Source organism: Parus major, chromosome 1, assembly GCF_001522545.3.
Source record: "Parus major isolate Abel chromosome 1, Parus_major1.1, whole genome shotgun sequence".
In the NCBI taxonomy this organism is placed as follows: domain Eukaryota; kingdom Metazoa; phylum Chordata; class Aves; order Passeriformes; family Paridae; genus Parus; species Parus major.
Window position 1 is genome coordinate 442,051 of NC_031768.1, and position 20,330 is coordinate 462,380.

At 55.8% G+C, this 20,330-nt stretch overlaps 1 protein-coding gene across 1 annotated transcript in view; it reads right to left on the reverse strand.

Annotated features, from left to right (window-relative positions):
- DCHS1 (dachsous cadherin-related 1) overlaps positions 1-20,330 on the reverse strand; it is a 40,882-nt gene that overhangs the window by 10,393 nt on the left and 10,159 nt on the right. The window contains exons 2-14 of the mRNA XM_033515443.1: positions 15,131-15,319; positions 14,801-15,032; positions 13,583-13,819; positions 12,282-13,301; positions 11,715-11,902; positions 7,034-7,130; positions 6,725-6,882; positions 4,384-5,218; positions 3,848-4,087; positions 3,291-3,416; positions 2,820-3,029; positions 1,468-2,331; positions 883-996 (exon numbers count right to left, since the gene is read on the reverse strand). Coding sequence (XP_033371334.1) covers positions 883-996; positions 1,468-2,331; positions 2,820-3,029; positions 3,291-3,416; positions 3,848-4,087; positions 4,384-5,218; positions 6,725-6,882; positions 7,034-7,130; positions 11,715-11,902; positions 12,282-13,301; positions 13,583-13,819; positions 14,801-15,032; positions 15,131-15,319 — 4,510 coding nt within the window. The remainder of the gene's footprint in view (positions 1-882; positions 997-1,467; positions 2,332-2,819; positions 3,030-3,290; positions 3,417-3,847; positions 4,088-4,383; positions 5,219-6,724; positions 6,883-7,033; positions 7,131-11,714; positions 11,903-12,281; positions 13,302-13,582; positions 13,820-14,800; positions 15,033-15,130; positions 15,320-20,330) is intronic.

Here is a 20,330-nt window from a genome sequence, read left to right on the forward strand (position 1 = left end):
CCATCCATCCATCATCCATCCATCATCCATCCATCATCCATCCATCATCCATCCATCCATCATCCATCCATCATCCATCCATCATCCATCCATCCATCCATCCTTTCTCAGGTGGACAGGACAGACACACTGAGCTCTTCCAAGCCTCCCCCACACTGCCAGCTTCTCATCATTCTCAAGAGCTGCCCTGAGTGACAGCATCCACACCTTGTTGGGGACAGGAAGTTCCTGCTGACATTACATCATGTGACAGTCCTCCCATCTGGAGACTCCCCCAAAGGTGTGGAGCAGAAAGAGCTGCTCCTACCATGACATAAGCTTATCCAGCTCCAAGCCAGAGACACCTCACTGCAGCTTTGAGTCCAGTCAGAGCCTTACAAAGTGCTCTGAAGACAGACACCCACTGCCACCAACCTGAGCCATGGGCAGTTAGGTTGCTGGAGCAACAAGGTCCCACCTGAGAAGGAGGAGGGCACCCAGCAGAATGTAATAAACTAATTGACAACATTCCTGTGGGTACACAGGGACACCTTCCATTATCCCAAGTTGCTCCAAGCCCTGTCCTACCTGGCCTTGGACACTTCAGGGATTCAGGGGCAGCCACAGCTTCTCTGAGCAACCTGTGCCAGAGCCTCACCACCCTCCCAGGGAAGAATGTCTTCCCAAAATCCTGTCTAAGGAAAAGGTCTAATTATGGGGGACCACAATTGCACTGGGGGTAGTGCTAACAGCGACTGGTCAGTGGCAGGGCAGTGTCCACATTCCAGTGCTAACACCTCTTAACTAACTGGTACAGAGTGTGGATGGGGTTCTTGTGCCCTGGGGGTCCTGATCACCTGAACAGGCATGAGCAGAGCTTCCCAAGTGTTCCTGGAGCTGTACCTGAGCTGGGCTGGATCAGGAAGGTGTTCCTCTCGTTGCCACTGATGATGCTGTAGGTGATGTGCCCCGAGGAGCCCCCCATGTGCATGGCCTGGACACTCGCCACCGCAGTGCCTGGGAGAGTGAAAGGGAATGAATGGACAGCGGAGCCTTGGAGCACATGACAAAGGGTCAGGGTGATGCAGGGCAGCATGTGCTGTACCACAGGAGCACTGCTCTGCCTGAGGACACTGCTGACAGGGGACTGAAGATCTAAGGTTAATGTTGGACTGAGTGCCTGGTGTCATGGTGCCTATCCATGGCTCCTCATTGGTCTTACTGTGACTCTGGAGACCTTCCAGGAGCACTTGGACACCTGTGGCTGCCTACAGTGATCTGAACACACTGAGGCCAGCCTACAGGGACACCACCCTGACCAGCCTGGGCACCACTCAGACCCTGCAGTTCCTTGGGCCTGCTCAAAGGCAGGACTTACCCAGATGCCACAGTGCTCTCTGGTCTGAGCTCCCCACAGCGCTGCTCCCACCTCCCCTCGTGCCCTACCCCATTCCATCACAGCACTTTCTGGTCACTGTCAGCGGGTACCTGGGGCAGCATTTTCGGCCAGGGCCACATCACTGGTGCTGCGGGGAAAGCGCAGGCCTCGGTAGGGCTCCTCCTGCACATGGATCACCACTACTCCTGTGGAAGAGAGCGCTGGCTGCCCCAGGTCCATGGCCAGCACAAAGAGTGTCCGCTGGCGCTGGCTGAGTGAGCCAAGGGGCTGCAGCAGCTGGATGTCCCCCGTGTAGGAGTTGATTGCGAAGGCGGAGCTGGGGGTGGCAAAGCGGTACAGGATGGAGGCATTGGCACCCGCGTCCCTGTCCTCGGCCCTCATGGTGGCCACCACCTGCTTGAGCGGCGTGTGGCGGGACAGGTTGACGGTGAGTGGGCTGTGCAGGAAGGCCGGAACATGGTCATTGACATCTCGCACCACGACAGTGACACGCACAGCTGTGCTCTTGGGCTCCCATGGTGCCGAGTCCACCGCCTTGGCCAGGAAGCTGTAGGTGGGCTGGCGCTCCCGGTCCAGTGCCTGGGCGCTCCGGATGCACCCGCTCTGTGGCTCCACCTGGAACATGCCCAGCGACTCATTGCCCAGGTAATATGAGACCTGCCCATTGGTGCCCTCATCTGGGTCTTCAGCCACCAGCTGCAGCACCAGGGCACCGACTGGCAAGTCCTCTGGCACCTCCACTGTGTAGCTGGCCTGAGCAAAACTGGGTGCATTGTCATTGAGGTCCAACACCTGCACAGTCACCGACATGGTGGCACTGCGTGGTGGGGAGCCGTGGTCCTGCACCACTACAATGAGGCTGTAAGAAGCAATTTGTTCACGGTCAAGGGCATGTGCAGTGGAGAGGACACCGGAGACGGGGTCTAGACTGAAATCCTGCCCAGGGTCTCCACCTAAAAGAGAAGAGGGGGAGTAACAACACAGCATGCCTGTAACTGGAATAAGAAAGGCCCTGGAAAGCATGGAGACCCCACCATGAGGGGTGGATAGAGTGAGTCCCACTGGGAGCAAACCTCCTTGGGCCAGCTCCATATGAAGAACTGATTCTAACCACTCACAGGCCATGGGGAGTCACCAGACAGCCTGTGATAGGATACAGCAAAAATCTGACTTGGCAACCTGTGAATTAACAGGTCAGAGCAGCCAGGAGAGGTGTGGAACTGCTCTAAGCCTGGGGAACTAGACACAATAATGGGAAAGGAGCGGTGCAGCCTGTCCAGATCTTAGGGTGCACTTTACTGGGAGCAGAGAGCTGAGAGATGGCAGTAATGCCATGCAGTTTGGAGCAGGAAAGAATTGATGTGGAATGCATAATTCAGTTGATGCCCCCAGATCCAGGGAGGAAATCCTTGCCCAGTCCCACATTCCCAGTGCATCTCACCTGCCAGACGGTATTCCAAGCGTCCATTCTCCCCACCATCAGGATCAGTGGCCCGCAGGGTGTAGAGTGCCACACGACTCTGGTTCTCAGGAACCTCCACGGAGCAGGACTCGCTCTCCAGGTGGGGTGCATGGTCATTCTCATCCCCCACTGTGATCCACACTGTGGCCTTGGTGAGGCTGGGTGGCAGGCCAGCGTCCCGCGCGTAGACTATAGGACACAGTGAGAACACCAGAGGCTGCCTTGACTGGGGGCTACAGCTACAGCACTTGTATGCCAGGGCACCCACAGGGGCAGCCAGGCATGAGAGCACTGGCATTCCTGCAGCCCCAAACCACTCCACAGCCCTGCTGTGCCCCACAGCCCCTCCTCCCGCCCCATGGCCTGCCCTCTCTGCAACACTCCCCACCCCAGCAGCAGGAAGTCCATCTACCCCCACCGACCCCCTGCCTGCTGCCTCCCCTTGCCCACCTGTCAGCACATGCTGCTCCTGCTCCTCCCGGTCCAGGGGGCGCGTGGTGACAATGAGCCCTGTCTGTGGGTGGATGGAGAACGGCCCCCCAGAGAGACCCCCATAAGACACCTGCCCATTGGCACCTGTGGGGACAAAGGTGGTCTGAAGGCAGCTTAGCAGCAGCCCCAGTGCCTGATGTGGCTCCCAGTCCTGCACCTCCCTGCTCCCAGCTCTCACCCGGGGCTCACAGGCTGGGTCAGAGGGTGGGCTCACTCCCTGGTGTAAGAGATTTGTGTGTGGAGGTCCCAGCCTAACCCAGCTGGTGGAAGGCCAGATGGGCCATGGAGACCCCACAGAACAAAGGCCATGGGCCAGGGGACCAGAGGGAACCACGGTCCTTGTTCCATTCCCACCCACTCCCAGTATTCAGCCCATCTGCCACCTTCAGGCAAGGTGCTGATCCTTCCCTCTGGTCAGTCAAGCCCTCCAGACTGGCAGAAGGGAGCAGGGTATGCCCAGACATGGGGCTGCATCTCCAGACAGACCCTGACTGAACTGTCGGCTGCATCCTCACCCAGATCCCGGTCTGTGGCCAGCACCTGCAGCACTGGGCTGCCAGCTGGCAGGTTCTCCATGATGTGGGCTTCATACTCAGGTTTCTCAAAGGCAGGAGCCTCATCGTTGACATCCAGCACCAGCACAGACAGCAGCTGTGTGGTGGAGAGGCGTGGGAAGCCGTGGTCTGTGGCCACCACCGTCAGGTTGTGCTGTGCCACCTCCTCCCGGTTCAGGGCCCGCACGATGGAGAGGGCACCTGTGGACACAGGAGAGGGGCAAGACGGCACCAGTGGCACTGGGGCCTATGTCTTGGGACTACTGTGTGGCTGCAAGCACTGGGCTGCGCCAGGACAGACGGGTTTCGGGAGACAGCAGCACTGCGCCACCCGGACACTGTGCTTGGGACTCCCTGTACCCCCTGTCTCACTCCTCCAGGCTCCCCAGCCCACAGCCTTCTCCCACGCACCGTGCAACATCCTCACGTACCTCTGCACCCCCCAGCCTCCGTGTTCCCACTATTCCTGCCCCATCACGCGCCCTCCCAGCCCTCACCAGTGCTGGGGTTGAGGTGGAAGCGGCCGTCACCGTTGCCTGCTCGCAAGGAGTAGCTCACACGTCCGTTCTCTCCCAGATCGCTGTCCTGGGCCACCACGTGCAGTGCCACAAAGCCTGTGGGCTGGTCCTCCATGACGCTGACGGTGGCCGGGGAGAGGAAGACGGGCACATTGTCGTTCTCGTCAGTCACGAACACTCGGGCTGTGACGGCAGTCGAGCGGCGCTGGCTGACGTTGCGGGCCTGGTCCGTGGCCTCCACCACCAGCAGGAAGGAGGCAGCAGCCTCCCGGTCGAGGCCCTGGCGCAGGGTCAGCTGCCCCGAGCGGCTGTCGAGCTGGAAGGGGGCTCCCGGTGGCTCCAGGTGCAGCAGAGCATAGCGCACCTGACTGTTGGGGCCCACTCCATCCCCATCCAGCGCCTGGAAGGTGAAGATGGAGGAGCCAGCCTGGGCATTCTCAGGCACCACAATAGTAATGGGGTCTTCAGGGAAGGTGGGTGCCTGGTCATTGCAGTCCTGAACGTGGATCTGGACCAGCACCAACCTGCTGGAGGGATAGCCGTGCTGCGTGTCCTCAGCACTCACCTGGAGCACGTGCCGTGCCCCAGCTTCATAGTCCAGCTCACGGGCAGCATAAATCTCCCCTGTCATGCTATCAACCACAAAGGTGCCGTCCCCACCACCTCCTACCACCGTGTAGATCAGTTGTCCTCGCACAGGGGCATCCGGGGGGGCCACTGAACCAATCACAGACCCTGGCTTGACCCCCTCGAGAGGATGCAGGGTCAACACAGTGGCATCAGGCCGTGGCAGCACACGGGAGGATGGCAGCACCTGTGAGGAGAGGACAGCGTGAGCGGCACGGACAGCGGGCTGTGTGCCAGGGCACATGCTGGAACACAGGAGGGCCCCTCTGGTCCTCAGAATACACTTTTCAATGTGAGCCCTGGCACAAGTTGCCCACAGGTGGAGTCTCCAGCCTTTGAGACAGACAGAAGTCACCCAGACAACCCCATGTGATCAGGGGGCTGGAGAAGGTGACTTTCACAGGTGCCTTTCCCTCAGCCACTCCTTGGCTCTCTGACTGGGTCTGATACTGCAAAGCCAACAGACAGCAGCAGAAACAATTCTGCAAACATAAGCGAGAGTGAGTAAGAAAAGAGGTCACGCTCATCCTGATGGAAGGCACAGAAAGAGAACCTGGTATGACCCCAAGATAAATAAATACTATCACTAGTTTTATTAAAGACATTGGAGTTAATCTGGGGATGAGGTGCACTCGCAGATGGGAGAGAGGATGCTGTGAAGGCCACCACAGCATGATCTGAAGGGAAAACCCACTGAAGAAGCACATTCCTGGTCAAGGAGCTGAGGAAAACGGGAGTAACAACAAACCTGTCAGCCTACAGGGGATCAAATCCAGTGACTGTCAAGCAAATATCTATTACAGGGGTGCAAAGCAGCATGATGGGGATGGCCAGCCTGGCCTCACTGCTCTGGAGGCTGCAGAACAGCTCTGATGACAAAAACAGTTACACACACAGTGTAAAAAGGAAATGGTATAAAACATGTTGCCGGTGGCTGAAGGCAGATGTGGCAGGCTAACACCAGGCTCCTCAAGGAAACGTGGTCTATCACACCCACCTGGGCTAGAACTCAGCTCTGGAGCTCCCACACTAGCAGGGGAAAGGCACAGAGTGTGACAGAAGGGACTGAGAGATCAGCTGGCTCAAGGGAGCAATGGGCAGGGCTGGTGGAGATGGCACAGCAAGGATGGTCAAATGGCCTTGGCAACTGCAAGGATGTGGATGAGAAGACATGAAACAATGTTTGATGGGAGGGCCTTGATGGGGGAAACCAGAGCCTCTTCTCTGATATATACAGACATGGAGTTCTGTCTGGACAGTACCAGGCAGGGAGTACCAAAGCGACACAGACATGAGGGACATCCTGCAGGTCAGAACATTGGTTTCAGTAGATGCTGGGAAGAGTGGAAGTCTCTGTGCAGGGAACTTCTGATGCCTTTCCTCCACCAGGGTATCCAGGACAGGGTCAGCTGTCTAAGGCCTGGAGAAAGCAGAACTGCAATTGGCAGTTCTTTGCAAATGAGAACAGTCACAGAGGCATTCCTTCCCATCCCTGGCTCTCCACATGGATTTTAGGGCTGGATCAACAGCTGAGCAGGAGCAGAGGGTGCCCAGGGAGGAAGGGGGTAGAGGATGAGGAGGTGGGGAGAAAGGCTGCCAAGTAGCTGGATGGTGTCTTCCAAGAGGCAAGTGAGGGGTAGATGCTACAGGGACAAGAGGAGCAGGCGTGCAGGGACAGGAGGAGCTTGGGTACCTGGACACGAAGGATGGCTGACGTGCTGCGAGGCACCACGCCGCGGTCGCTGGCTGTCACGGTGAAGATGTACTCGGCACGGTCAGTCCGGCGCAGAACTGTGGCTGTCCGCAGCTCTCCAGTAGCCACATGCAGAGTGAAACGCTCTGCCCAGGCTCCTGCACAGAGAGGGAACCACGGCTGGGAGAAGCAGGGTGGGTGCAAAGGAGGGGGAGTGTGCTGTGGGGATCCCAGGCAGTGGGCACCCATCTGCCCGGGTGGTGGCTGCAAGGCAGAGCAGCAGGGATTTGCCAGTTCTGGAGCTTGTACCTATCAGTGAGTAGATGATGGTCCCATTCTCCCCCTCGTCAGGGTCCTTGGCCTGCAGGGAGGCGACCAGGAGTCCCGATGGCTTCTCTTCCAGCACCTGCAGCATGGCCCAGGAAGCAGTTGAGTGGCACAGGGAACTTCTCAGATCACCCCACAGCCCCCCTAGCATGGCATGAGGTCTGCATGGTCTTGCACAGCCCAACACCTCACCCACAGCACAGACCCCCGCAGGACCCACAAGCCGTACCGAAGGCTGGGAACATGGAGAAGCCCACAGCAATTGGCCATGGGAGGTTCTGCCTCACCAGCCCTCCTCCCCTTCTGTCCCAGTTAACAACTCACTCGGCAGGATGGGGGCACACAGGAGAGCCAAGGGAGGGCTCTGCTTCACCCCTGTTACACCCAGAGCCTCTACAGGTACGTAAGTGCAGGGCTCCGCAACAGTCCTGCATCTCCCTGCCCCAACAGACCCTTTCAGCTGCAAATGCCACTGTGTGAGCCCTGACAGCCCAGTGCCAGCCTCACTGGCCACAGCCAGGGATCTTCTCAGTTCCCACAGCTAGCCAGGGAGCTTTCCCACCTCTGGAAGGGCAGCTGGCAAATATTCTGGGGCTCAGGTATCTCAACTTGCAGCTTTTCCCTTCTCTCCTTTGTTCCTGGGTAGCACTGCCTGTCTGTAGGTACTTCAGACCCCCATTTTATGCCAGTTCAGCATAAGACCATTGAGACATCACACGTGCTCAGGTAACCTCATGTCCTGAGGGGAGTTACCTCCTTTGCCACAGAGACCATATGTTACAGCATTGCACACCTTTTCTGGATAGCTATGGAACTGGATGCACCCCTATCACTGCTCCTCTGCACCTGTCAGGTTTTGGAATCATCCTCAGCAAACATTTCCTCCCGGCTGCAGACCTGCCCTCTCCAGCACATCCTCTTCGTTGGAACAGGATTCCCATTTGGCACAGGCTCTGCTGGTCCTTCCACCCCAGCAGATGCCAAATTCCCACCTCAGGGGGACAGACCTCACATTCTCATCCCACCAGCACATCCTGTGGCAGAGACCACCCTCCCAGACCCAGATGTGCAACGTGATCTGTTCCACTTAATGCATTTAGGAAAGTGACAACTGGAATCCAAGCAGGCCTCTGGAGAAGAGGATGCAAGTTTCTGGGTGGAGGTGAGGGCCAGAGCTCTTGCCCAAGCTGCTGGCACTGTGCTGAAGCCCTGGGAGGGGAGACCAGAGGAGCTGGACTAGTTCATCCAGGCTAGGCAGTGCTGGAACTGTGCTCTGTAAACATTGGGAGAGGGAGGGAAATTCCAGGGAGAGAGGACAGCTTTTTAAGCAAAAACACAATATTGGCACAAGAACAAATGAGTATAAAGTGGTCAGAAATTAGTTTAGGCTGGAAATGAAGAGATGTTTTCTAGTACCAGATCAAGGAATCTGGAACAGCCTTACACAGCAGTGATGGAGGCACAGACCTAAATATAGCCTGGCCCTTGATGAAAGGAGGGTCTGCGTGGACACCTCTACGTGGGGCCACGCTTCAGAGGCCCTTTCCAACCTCTCCCTGTCACATCTGCCCCTGCTGCCCTCAACCCAGACTCGAGTGGCTCCTGCTCAGCAGGCAGGGACACTCTCCCTCTCCATGAGGAATCAGAGCCTTTTGAGAACAGCAGACATGTCGGAGGACTTACCCACACAGCCCAGTACACATGCCAAATGTGTACAAATGCCAGTCCAGTCACACAAACAGGAATAAACAGCAAGAGCAGTGGGCTTGCCTATGTAAACTGGCAAGACAGCAGCCATGTGGGCATATCTAGGTCTGCCCACCCTCCCCAAAGGTTGCTGCAAACACCAGCCTGGTCCCAAGCTCACAGAGCCATTCTGGCCACAAGCACAGCTCTGGCAGGGGCTGGCAGTGGATATACAGAAATGTGAGAAAGATGGTACATATAGAACAATCCTCCTGTGAACTTCCCCAGCTCCCAGCCCACTGTGGCTCAGACACTTCCTGAACCACAGATTATACTTGTGTTCATCAGCCTTTGACGGATTTTTTTCTTTCCATAAATTCATCTAGTTTTGAACCCATGCAGCTGTGGGCAATGATTTCTCAATTTAATTACATTCTGCATGAAGAAATGCTGCCTGTGTTTATTTTAAACCTGCTGCCTGGCCAGTTCTTATGGAGCTGCCTGCTCTTGTGTTATGAAAAAAGCAACTTCTCATTTTCCCATGACTCTGCACACCTTTGTGATATTCCTGCAGCTTTGTCCATGCCAAAGGATGTTTTATTTCTGCTTGGAACCATTATCTGCCAGAGATCCTGGTAACACCCTTTTCTAAACAGTTTCTAGCACTTCTGATCACTTAGGGAATGGAACCAGGCAGAGAGTGTGGGCAGAATCTGAGCTGTGGTTGATGATATTTTCTTTTACCCTCTGTTTCTTTTCTAATTAAACACAGTGTTTAATTTACTTTTTTGCCTGTGCTGAGCCTGGTGTGGCACATTCACAAAGCTCCAAGCCTCTCCCCAAACCGAGGCAGCCAGTTCAGGGCCCAGCACTTAGTGCCACCCCTGCTGCTTTCCAGCAACTTGCTTAGCAGCAGTGATTTCATGTCACATCATCTTCCCTCACTCAACAGTGAAACATGATCCTTCCACAGTTCTTCACAGGGAACCCTCACCTTGAATGATGTAAACAGACCAGCAACATCAACTATCACATCTTTGAGGGAATACAGCAAAACACCAGCACCAGGGGCACTCCTTCTGTGAAAACAGGCACCCTCTTCCTTCCCTTTGCTCTCTCTCCCCTCTCCTAGCAATCAATCCCTGGGAGGATCCATTGCAAACACCCCATGTGCTGCCATTGGTAATCACCAATGTGTTACATCTCTGCACCCCACAGCTGATGCTGGAATGTGCCAACACAGAAGCCTCCTCTGCTTTGCCTGATGAACACTGACACGAACGCTGCGCTGAGCACGTCTGCAAGAAATCATGCAGCTTTGTGTTATCACCTAGTTTTCAATTCTTCCTTCAAGTCTGTCTTCTACATCCAAGACACTGCCAACAGTGGACTGTTATGGCACTTCACCCTTCTCTGTTTCCAGTACCTGCAAACCAACGTGCCCAAACCAAACTGCCCAAACCGGTGTATGCTCAGAGCTGCTGCAGCATTTACCTGCTCTCTGAACCTATCTCAGCCTTTTCCTGTCCCCTGAAGGACACATCTGCACTCATGGTCTCTTTGTAAGAGCTCCCAAGCTCTAGCAGGACACTTGCAGCACTTTTTGCCTGCAGACACTGGGATCAGCGGCAGGTCCTGCCATGTGGTGTTGTCACAGCTGTCCCCGCACAGGAGCAGGGCTCACGACAGATGCCAGGTGCAAGCAAATATCACAGAGCAAAAGCTTTATGCAAAGCCATATCACACAATCCATCCAGTGCTCCCTTAGCCATGCCATGGCTGGCTGGTCCCTGGCCTGCTCTGGTCCCAGAGCCTTGCTCAGAGAGAGGCAAGACTAACTGTGCCCCCCTTGCCTCCTCTACGCTCTGGGAGATGTGCTCACCCAGGCTAAGCCCTTCCAGCAGCTTTGCCAGCAGAGCAAGAAGCAAGAAGATTGCTGGGCAAGGGATGATTGCACCCTACAATGGGAAGGGAAGCAGCAATGAACAGGCAAGGCCTGGCTGGAACTATGGAATGTCCCCTGACCTCGTGTCACCCAGGTAGATACCAGCACAGTCCTGTCTGCTCTGACCCCTCTGGGGTGTGTGACTCAGGCAGGATGTGTGACAGAGGGCAGCTGCCATCATCTTGGTGTTTCTAAAGCAGCTCAGAACAGGGGCTTTGAGCACACAGCCAGATGTGCAGCAACGGATGTGCAGAGTGGGCATGGCCATCCAGCTGCAGGCTGTCCCTGCTCTGTGCTGAGCAGGTGAGGCCAGGGCCCTGCCTGCCCATCCTGTTCTGCTGCTGCCAGTGCCCCTCAGCTGCCTCCCACTAGCCCTCGCTGCTCATGCCGCTCTCAGGGACATAGCAGAGCAGAGGCAGGTGGGTGGGGGCAGGTTGTCACCCAGGTCTCCTGGGCACTACCCATGTAGCTGGGTCTGCAGCACATGCAGTGTCCAGTGACACCAGAGTGCGGAGGGAAAGCTTGCCTGCCAGACAGAGCAGATTCACAGAAAACTTGTGCATGCCAAGCCCAGCTGGACAACGCTTTCTTGACCACCCAGAAAGACAAATGGCTGTACCCAAAATCCCCAGACTTAGAGGGTGATAGCCTCCTGCATCTCCCTGCTCACCACTGTTTACCATGGCTCTTCTCTGAACCTGTGTCAGGTTCAGGGCTCCTTTTGCTGTCCCTCCCTACAGGCATGTGTGAGCCAAGAGCTTCTACCTGCTGGCCAGTACTGATTGTGCCAGAGCCCTCCAGCCCTCCTGCCTGCTCTGTGCACCAGGATACCTGCATTGCCCCTCCTGACACATCTCAAATTCACCAAGCTGTCCTGGCTGCTGCATGGATCCAACTTGTGCCTGCTCATCTCCCACTCTGAAACTCTCCTGGGTCCCCCTACCCACACCCTTTTCCCCAGCAGTACCACCTGCCCCCACATCCAGAGGCCACAGGGCCCTGCCTCATTGGTGCTCCAGCCTGCATCCCTACCTGCACAGTTAGCTCCTGACCACTGCCCACGTGGAGGAAAGCAGGAGCGTTGTCATTCTCATCCAGCACAGTGACATAGATGGTTCCGGTGGCACTGCGGGGCGGCGCTCCCCCATCCTGCACAATCACCAGGAGCTGGAAACTGGACTGCTGCTCCCGATCCAAACTGTGCTTGGTGCTGACCTCTCCTGTGAGGGAGAATCCCAGAAGGGTTTGGGTTGGAAGTGACCTTCAAGCCCACCTTGTTCCATCCTGCTGCCATAGGCAGGGACACCTTCCACTATCCCAAGTTGCTCCAAGCCCTATCCAACATGGCCTTGAATACTTCCAGGAATGGGGCAGGCACAGGTGAGAACACTGCTAAGTGGGGACACAGTTCAGCCCACAACCTGCATTAGAGCAGAGCCTGTGCTCAGCTGTGTTATTCATGTGTGCTGCTGGAGCCCAGAACTGCAGGGGCAGTAAGGTGAATATTCTGCTGCTGCATTGGCCTGGCCACCATCACTGCTGACCTGACCTGGGCTTTCTCACCAGCTGGCCCCACCTAGGAAGCCAGGAGTCTCTCACCTGTCTGTGTGTGGATAAGGAAGTTGGGATCATGCTGGAGCAGGCGATAGGTGAGCCGGCTGTTCTGCCCGGCGTCCCGGTCGCTTGCCATCACCCTTCCCACACTGCTGCCAGGAGCCTGATTCTCGGACACGGTGAAGAAGTAGCGCTCCTCGCTCAGCCGAGGGCTGTTGTCGTTCTCATCAGTGACGCTGATCCTCACCGTGCTGGTGCCAGTTTTCCGTGCGTCTGCCGCAGTCCCGGTGCCTCCCACTGAGGCCAGCACTGTCAGCACATACAAGTCCCGTGTCTCCCGGTCCAGGGCACTCTTGACGTACAGCCAGCCGCTCTCAGGCACGATGCCGAAGCTGGCAGCGTCCCCATCTGCACGGAGATGGTAGGTAAGGGCCGTGGATTCCACATCATGTGCCAGGGCCCTCACCTGGAGGAAGCGGGTGGAGATGGGAACACCCTCCTGCACCTCCACACGGTAGGTGAGAGTGTCAAAGATGGGTCCGTTGTCGTCCTCGGCTTGCACATGCACCAGGAGCGTGAAGGTGGAGCTGAGCTGGGGGATGCCACCGTCCCGGGCCACGATGGCCAGGCTGTAGGCTGAGATGGCTTCGTACTGCAGGGCCCCGAGGAGCCGCACTGCCCCTGAGGCACGCTCCACGACAAAGGTGCCCTCACCCCCTGACACCAGCTCAAAGGTCACCTGTCCATTGGCACCACTGTCACGGTCCTCGGCCTGCACGCTGTAGACTGTAGTCCCAGGTTCTGTGGCCTCTGGCAGCAAGATGGAGTCGGAGGGAGCTGGGAATGCTGGCACGTTATCATTCACGTCTGATACGGAGATCTTCACACGTGTGCTGCTGTAGGCAGGGGGTGAACCGCTCCGGGCCTGGACATCCAGGATGAGAACTGACTGGGACTCGTGATCCAGAGGCAGGCTGGTGCGGAGCTGCCCCGAGGCTGAGTCAATGGAGAAATAGCCATGAGGGTCCCCCGAGGAGATGGAATAGAAGATGTCATCAGCATGACCTGTGGGTAAGAGACAGAAGGAATGAGTCACCTTTGAGCTGACTCCCTCAGCTGCACGGTCAGGAAGCTGTGGTCCAGGGCACTGTGCCCACGTGCAAGCACGTACAGGTGTGCAAACACACTTGTGTAAGCATAGGTGTTGAGCTGGCTGCACACTCAGATGTGAGTGTGTGGAGCTCTCAGAGCAGGGCCACTCCGTGAGGAAGTGTGGTGGATGCTGGAGCTCAAGGATGGTGTGGGGACAGGGAAAGTGGCAACATGCAAAAGGGACAAGCCCATACCCGGTGGGTTCTGGGCCTGGACAGCCCCGACGCTGGCACCCTGTGGCATGTCCTCAGGCACAATGAAGAAATACTGAGCTTGTTCGAAGACAGGGGGTGAGACTGTGCCCTCCACGATGCTGATGTTCACCCGGGCATTCGGCTGTGCCTGCAGGCCCCCCCCATCCTGAGCAGAGATCACCAGCTGCACCAGGGTGTTGGCTTTGCCACTCAGAGACCATGACAAAGAGATGACACCTGAGGAAGAAAGTCATTGATGAGGCATTGTGCTGCACCCCTGGCACCTGGCACCAGGGGACAGGCCAAACTTTAAGCTGAAAAAGACAGACTAGAAGAGGCAGGTAACAGCATGCATCACAGGGGGAACCGACCACGGAGGAGCTGGAGTGAATGAGTGGAGCCCTCTCTGGAGAGCCTCCTCAAATCCTCCACACTTAATCTCACACCCAGCTCTGAGGCAAGCACTAGTACAGGCTGTGGGACATGAGCCAGAAAGCAGGTCTTGGGAGAGGGAAAGGAAGGGAGAAGGCTCCCAGTCTGGGGCACAGGGTGAGTGTCAGAACACAGCAAGTAGGCCCTGGGCAGGCAGGGAGGCTCTGGGAGGGGTTTTAAGTGAAGTACCATAATTGATAGGCCCTACATAGGAGGTGGCCCTGCATTAGGAGGGCTGGTAGGGCTTGTCCAGTCACCTGCTGGGAGCTTGAGAACAAGCACTTTTCTGTCCCCCAATGTACTTTTTTGTCATGCTGAGAGCCCCTGGTACCACACACCCATGCACTCACTTCCCCAGCAGAAACTGCTCTGGCTTCAAGCAGATGCAGCCAACGAGAACAGTGGGATCAAGAGTGACAGAGTTATAGAGGAGAGTTAACTGAGCTGGGGAAGAGGGAATTGGCAGGGACAAGAAAGGAAGCAGGATACAGCTTGACAGGGCGAAGCATCAGCACACAAAGGCACAGTGAGTCGGGGATGGGGAATGGGGAGAAGGAAGACAGGACAAATGAAGAACAGAACAGGGAGCAGAAACAAAAAAGTCAGGGACTGAGTCTGGGAAGAGGTTACCAGAGGCTGAGAAGTTTAGCGGGGAAAGTTGTGGCAGGGACAGGAGACAGACTACACTGCTGAGTTGGCCAAGCAGTGACACTCAGGCTGGTTTTGACACCTCCCACATCACAGTGCTCCAACTGCTGCCTGCTCTGGCTGCCTACCAGCTCTCACCTGTGTCCTTGTTGAGGGAGAAGAGCGGGGGCGAGTTTCCCAGGACGATGCGGTACGTCACTCTCCCATTCAGCCCCTCATCCTTGTCGTGGGCGGTGACACGCAGCACAGCTGTCCCTGGCATGCTCTGTGTGCTGATGCTGGCAGCGTACTCCAGCGGGTAAAACACTGGCCGGTTGTCATTCATGTCCTCCAGGAACACCTTCACATACACCATGGAGTTCAGGCCGCCCTGGGGAGGCAGCAGATCAGAGACAGGGCAAGGACAGCAGCATCCCCTGCACAGTGCTGGCTCAGCAACACTGCACATGCAGCCTTGCTAGCACTCACCCCATCCACAGCAGTGATGGTGAAGTCGTAGGCAGATGTGCCCTCGTCACGGTCCAGGGGCTGCACCGTGCACAGCTGCCCCGAGTGCTTGTCAATGCTGAACTGTGTGGGGACAATGCTGCCGATGCCAGAGCCAATGGAGTAGGAAAGGGAGCCAAATGCACCACTGTCCGCATCTGTGGCTGTCACCTGTGTGAGGGAAGGCACCACCTGAACAGAACAGACCACCAGCCAGACTCAGCCCAGCACCACCTCCACACCACAATGCCATCTTCTGCTCCACGGCCACAGCCACCAAAGCATCCTCAGAGCTGGCCATCACTACGCAGTGTGACAGCAGCTGTGGCTCTTATCCCAGACCCGCCACTGCTTCTTCTGCAGGAGATGCAGCACTGCAGCAGCAGCAGCAGCCCCTGCATATCTGTTCCTTCTTTCCTGCAAAGACACTCAGGATGGGACAGAAAGAAAGTCAACCCCCGGTCACCATGGCCCTGGCTCTGTCCTGCTCTCAGAGCTCCGTGTCTAGCAGCCCCAGACACCGGGCATGAGGATGGAGGGTGGCACTGCCCTGTGACAGTCCAGTCTCGTGTTGCCTGTAGCACAAGAACTGCACCCACTATGACAAACATAGCAGGAGGATGAATGCTGCTCCCTGCTTGCCTCCCCCAGTTCCTCCTTGGGCTCCTACAGAGCTCAGGTCAGCAGAAACCAACTCCTGACTCCACATCCCTGCCCACAGCCCCTCCACCAGCTGGGAGCTCCATGGAGAGCTAAGCTGGGGGACAGAGCTGGGGGAAGGCAGCTGGGCCAGGCCCCGGGTGAAGTGGAGTTCAGGCCTCGTCAGCCACAGCTCCTCCCCGCAGCAGCCATGGGGCCTCGGCTCCCGCACGAGGAGCGCAGGAACGCCACACGCGCGCCAAGTAGAGGGCCCGGCTGGGGGCTGCAAGCCCGGTCATCGGGGATGAAGCAACGTGGGTAAGGGGACAGAGAATGGCTGTTCCTGGAGGGAACAGTCAACTGGGCAGGGGTGGGACTACCCTGTCCTGACCAGGAAGGGGAGGCAGCACCTGCAGCACCCCCACCAGCCCTGCTGCCTGTGGTCTGAGCAGCTGCCTGCAGGGAGAAACTGAGACTTCATCTCCAGTGAGCACTAAGCTCCTGCGCAGAGGATCTGCTCCCCAACCCTGCAGCAGCTGCCAGAAGAAGCGCCATGGAACAGGATCCCCCCCCTCCCCACTCCAGCTGCAGAGCACTTGGAAACACAAGTGCTGTGACAGAACTGGGTCAGGAGGCACTTTGCGAAACTGGACCCACCTAGAGCTCACCACCTCGCTCCCTACTGCCCCAGCCCATTTTCCTGGGGAGGCTGCTCAGCAGAGAGTACAAATCTGACCTCACTGACATCGTATGTAGATTACCAGGACACTGGCTCCATGATGGCTGTCGTTATTGGGGTACAGCCTGTACCCACACCCTGGTGTGCCTCTGCAATTCCTAGGCTCAGCTACCAGCCTCCTCCACCACTGTAGATAGACATGCATCAGAAACCGACCAGCTGCCACATGACTGGAATAGGTACAATATGGTAAACTAAGACTTCCCTTCAAAATTAACTATTTCTCACTCTGAAGGTTATCCAAAATACATGTCAGCTGTTTTAATCACTGTACAGCAAAATGCTCTGCTGCAGAGTGAGATAGTAGCTTCAGGCTCCTTCGGCCAGGGGCTCTGATGCTTCCCCACCGTAACCATCTTCTTCTGGGTGCCACCCTTAGGAATACCCAAAGGGGGAATATCCAGCTTCCTGCCACAAGACCTGTGTCAGGTTTCAGGAACAGGGGAGCAAAAACGAGCTCTCACTATTGTATAGTGCAGCACCATCTCCCTGGCAGCTTCCTGGTACCCAGAGCCATCTTCCAGCACAGTAACTGATGGAGCCAGCAGTCTGGCATCAGAAGCAGCCTTGGCTGTGCAGCCAGGACAAGGTATCCCATGTATCTAGTGCTTCACCGCCCCATCCTGAGGCGGGACCCTCTGTGGACCACTGGTCCAACACAAAACTCTGCCCAATACAAACCTACACAGGGTCTAAGAGAGGTCACATCACTGCTACAGTCACAACTGGAGCCCTGAACCTGGTTCTTGTCTGTCTTGGATGGGTGATGCTAAACTGGTGCCTAGAGAAAAGCCACAGGAACAGCAAACACCTGCTGGACCAGGTGATGGTGTTGGCTGAGTTTGGGGCCTCTGGACACTTTGCTCTGTGCTCTGCCACTGTGTGCACAGGGAGGGGGGCTGTGGCTGGTGCAGTTCCCTGCCTGAAGAGCACTGATCTCCCGTGTGTGAATCCCATGGGATGGGGCTGGCTGACTGCCTGTGGGCAGCCCACACTCAGGAAGGCCTGACACGAGACCCAGGGAGAGCAGGATCCCCTCTGCAGCTGGGTGATGCTTCCTGAGGACTCCTGAGAGACATCACAGGGGTCCACCAGCCACCAGCACCACCTCATTTCAGCTGGCATGCACTGCTGCAGACTCAGAGCACATGCAGTCTGGGACAGGGACACATTTTTAGCTGTGAGGGAAATTAGCCACCAAAAGGGCTCATTAAGGCCTGTGGTGAGTTCACCACTTCTGGAAATTTTTAAACCATGCATGGACATTCTTCCAGGAACTTTTCTAGAAGCTAATGCAGGGCAGCCCTAGACTCTGTATTTAGCATCTTCCCCAAATCTTGGATCCACAGCTGGTTTTACTGCAGCTCACTCATGAGACTCCTGATGTTTTCCTGAAAAATAGAGGGAAACGGGGTCAAGCTGCCTGTGGAACTGCCCAGGAAACTCTCCACTGGGCCTGTGCCAGTCCTGCTGCTCAAATATGTGGGAGCAGGAGCCACGGCTCTGAGCCTGACAACCCTGTCACCTCTGACTTCTCAGCAGAGCCTGCACAGCCACTAAAGGCTGATTCCTGATCTGAAGCTGTCAAGAAGGCAGCAGTACCTGAGGAAGCCAGGATCACAGCCCCCTGGTCTCACAAAGAATTCCAATGTCCCTGCTGAGCAGGGGTGGCATGCAGCTGGATCTGCTGTTCCCTAGAAGGGAGTACTAACTGGGGATGTGGCAGCTGGCAGTAGCTGTGACTGAAGTGGCCATGAAGCAGGAGATTCAGGACCCTAAAGTGAGTGAGGAAGAGAGGCAAAGTACAGACCCTGCACTGCAAGACAGACTTCAGCTTTTACAGGGAACTGGTTGATGGAAGTGATCTCATGGGAGGCAGCATTGAAGGCCAAGGCAGCTCAGGAAAGCTGGCAAGCCTTCAAGACAGCACACTCCAGAACAGCCCATCCCAGGGCTCAGGAAAACACAGAGACGTCAGCAGATGGCCTGGGCTAAGCAGGGGCCTCAGGGCTAAGCTGCCATGCAAAAGGTGGTGTATGCTAAGAGAACTGGGATTGTACAGCTTGGAGAAGAGAAGACTCTGGAGTAACCTAATTGTGGCCCTTTGGTCTCTGAAAAGAGCCAAGGAGAAAGATGGAGAGAGGCTATTTAAAAAGGTCTGGAAAGACAGGACAAGAGAGAACTGCTTCACGCTAACAGAGAGTAGGTTTAGATTGGATATTGGGAAGAAATTCTTCCCCATGAGAGTGGTTAGGCCTTGGCACAGGTTGCCCAGAGAAGCTGTGGCTGCCCTTGGATCCCTGGAAGTGTCCAAGGCCAGGGTGGACAGGGCTTGGAACAACCTGGTCTAGAGGAAGGTGACCCTGCTCATGGCAGAGGGGTAGAACAAGATGATATTTAAGGTTCCTTCCAACCCAAACCATTCCAAAATTCTTTGAGATGGGCACAGAGGCAAGATGCATAGTAGGAATCTATAAACATTGCCTGGCATGTAAGCAGTGTGTCAGCAAAGTTTAAGCCTGAGTGTGCCAAGAAGAGCCTCTAGCACTGTGCTGGTGAAGAAAGGCCCATTTCTGAGTGTGGTCAGAGATCCACTGCTACCTGCAGCAGCAGGCCCAGGTAAGACTGGGACACTCAATGCCTCCTCCACTTCAGTCTCCATCAGCCACCCAGGCCTCCATGCTGTTCCAAAGGGCTCAGAGAGCTACCAGGGAGGAGTGAAGATAGAGTCACTATTTCTTTAAAAAGACTGATCCACATGCATCCATGAGACTCAACAGGCTGCATCAATGGATGCTGATGGAAATGGATTTGCAGGGCTGCTCTTCACATGTGGTGCAAATCAGGGGAGAAAGCTGACAAGTGGAGGAATGCAAGTACCACGTCCCACCTTCAACAAAGGCCAAAAGGATCATCTGAGGGTCTACGCTCTTATCAGCCACACTTTGAGCCCTGGGAGAATCATGGAATAAGTCTTCTTGTAGCACGTTTCAGGCCACATGAATGATCCTGGAAGGGAAGAGCCATCATGGATCAACCATCCTGTTTGCTCTCTGTGGTGGAATGATGGGATCTGGGGTAAAAGGGCTGACAGCTGTGGGTGACAATTACCTTGACTTTTGGAAGGATTTTCTGTGGATCTTCTCCCACAGTCCTCATATTCAAGGCAGGATGTTACAGTTTGGAGGACTGGGCAATCGGGTGGGTGAAAGCCAGGCTGAAGACAGGCTCAGGGGGAGAGGTTCATGAGCAGTGCTCTGCCTGGGGGCCGTAATGAGGGAAAGGATCAGGGTGAAAGTGAGAGAGGGAATACATCTTTCTGTCAGATAATGGATGCAAATGAAAAGGCATATGCCCTTGAGACCAGATATGTTAAGGAACCCAGGGGATGACCCTGATGCTGTGTTTTTTAAAGACTTCGTTGATAGGTGTAGAAGAGGCTGCTACCATGGCAGGGTTTGGGGAACACACCTGGGGTACCTTCTACTCACTGATCAGCGTAATTACATGGGAACACAGCTGTTGGCATCTCATTCACAACTGGATTTGAAACTGGCAAGGGATGTCAAAGTCAACAAGAAGAGCTTCTATAAGTACATTGGTGACAAAAAGAAGGCTGGGTAAAATGTAGGCCTGCAGCTGAAGGAGGCAAGGGACCTGCTGACACAGGACATGTAAAAGACTGGAGTACTTAATGCCCTCTTTCCCTCACTCTCTAGTAAGATGGGTCCTCAGGAATCTTAGGTCTCAGAGACCAGGGCAAAAGGCATCACTGCCAGGCCCCTCACAATAATCTTTGCTCAA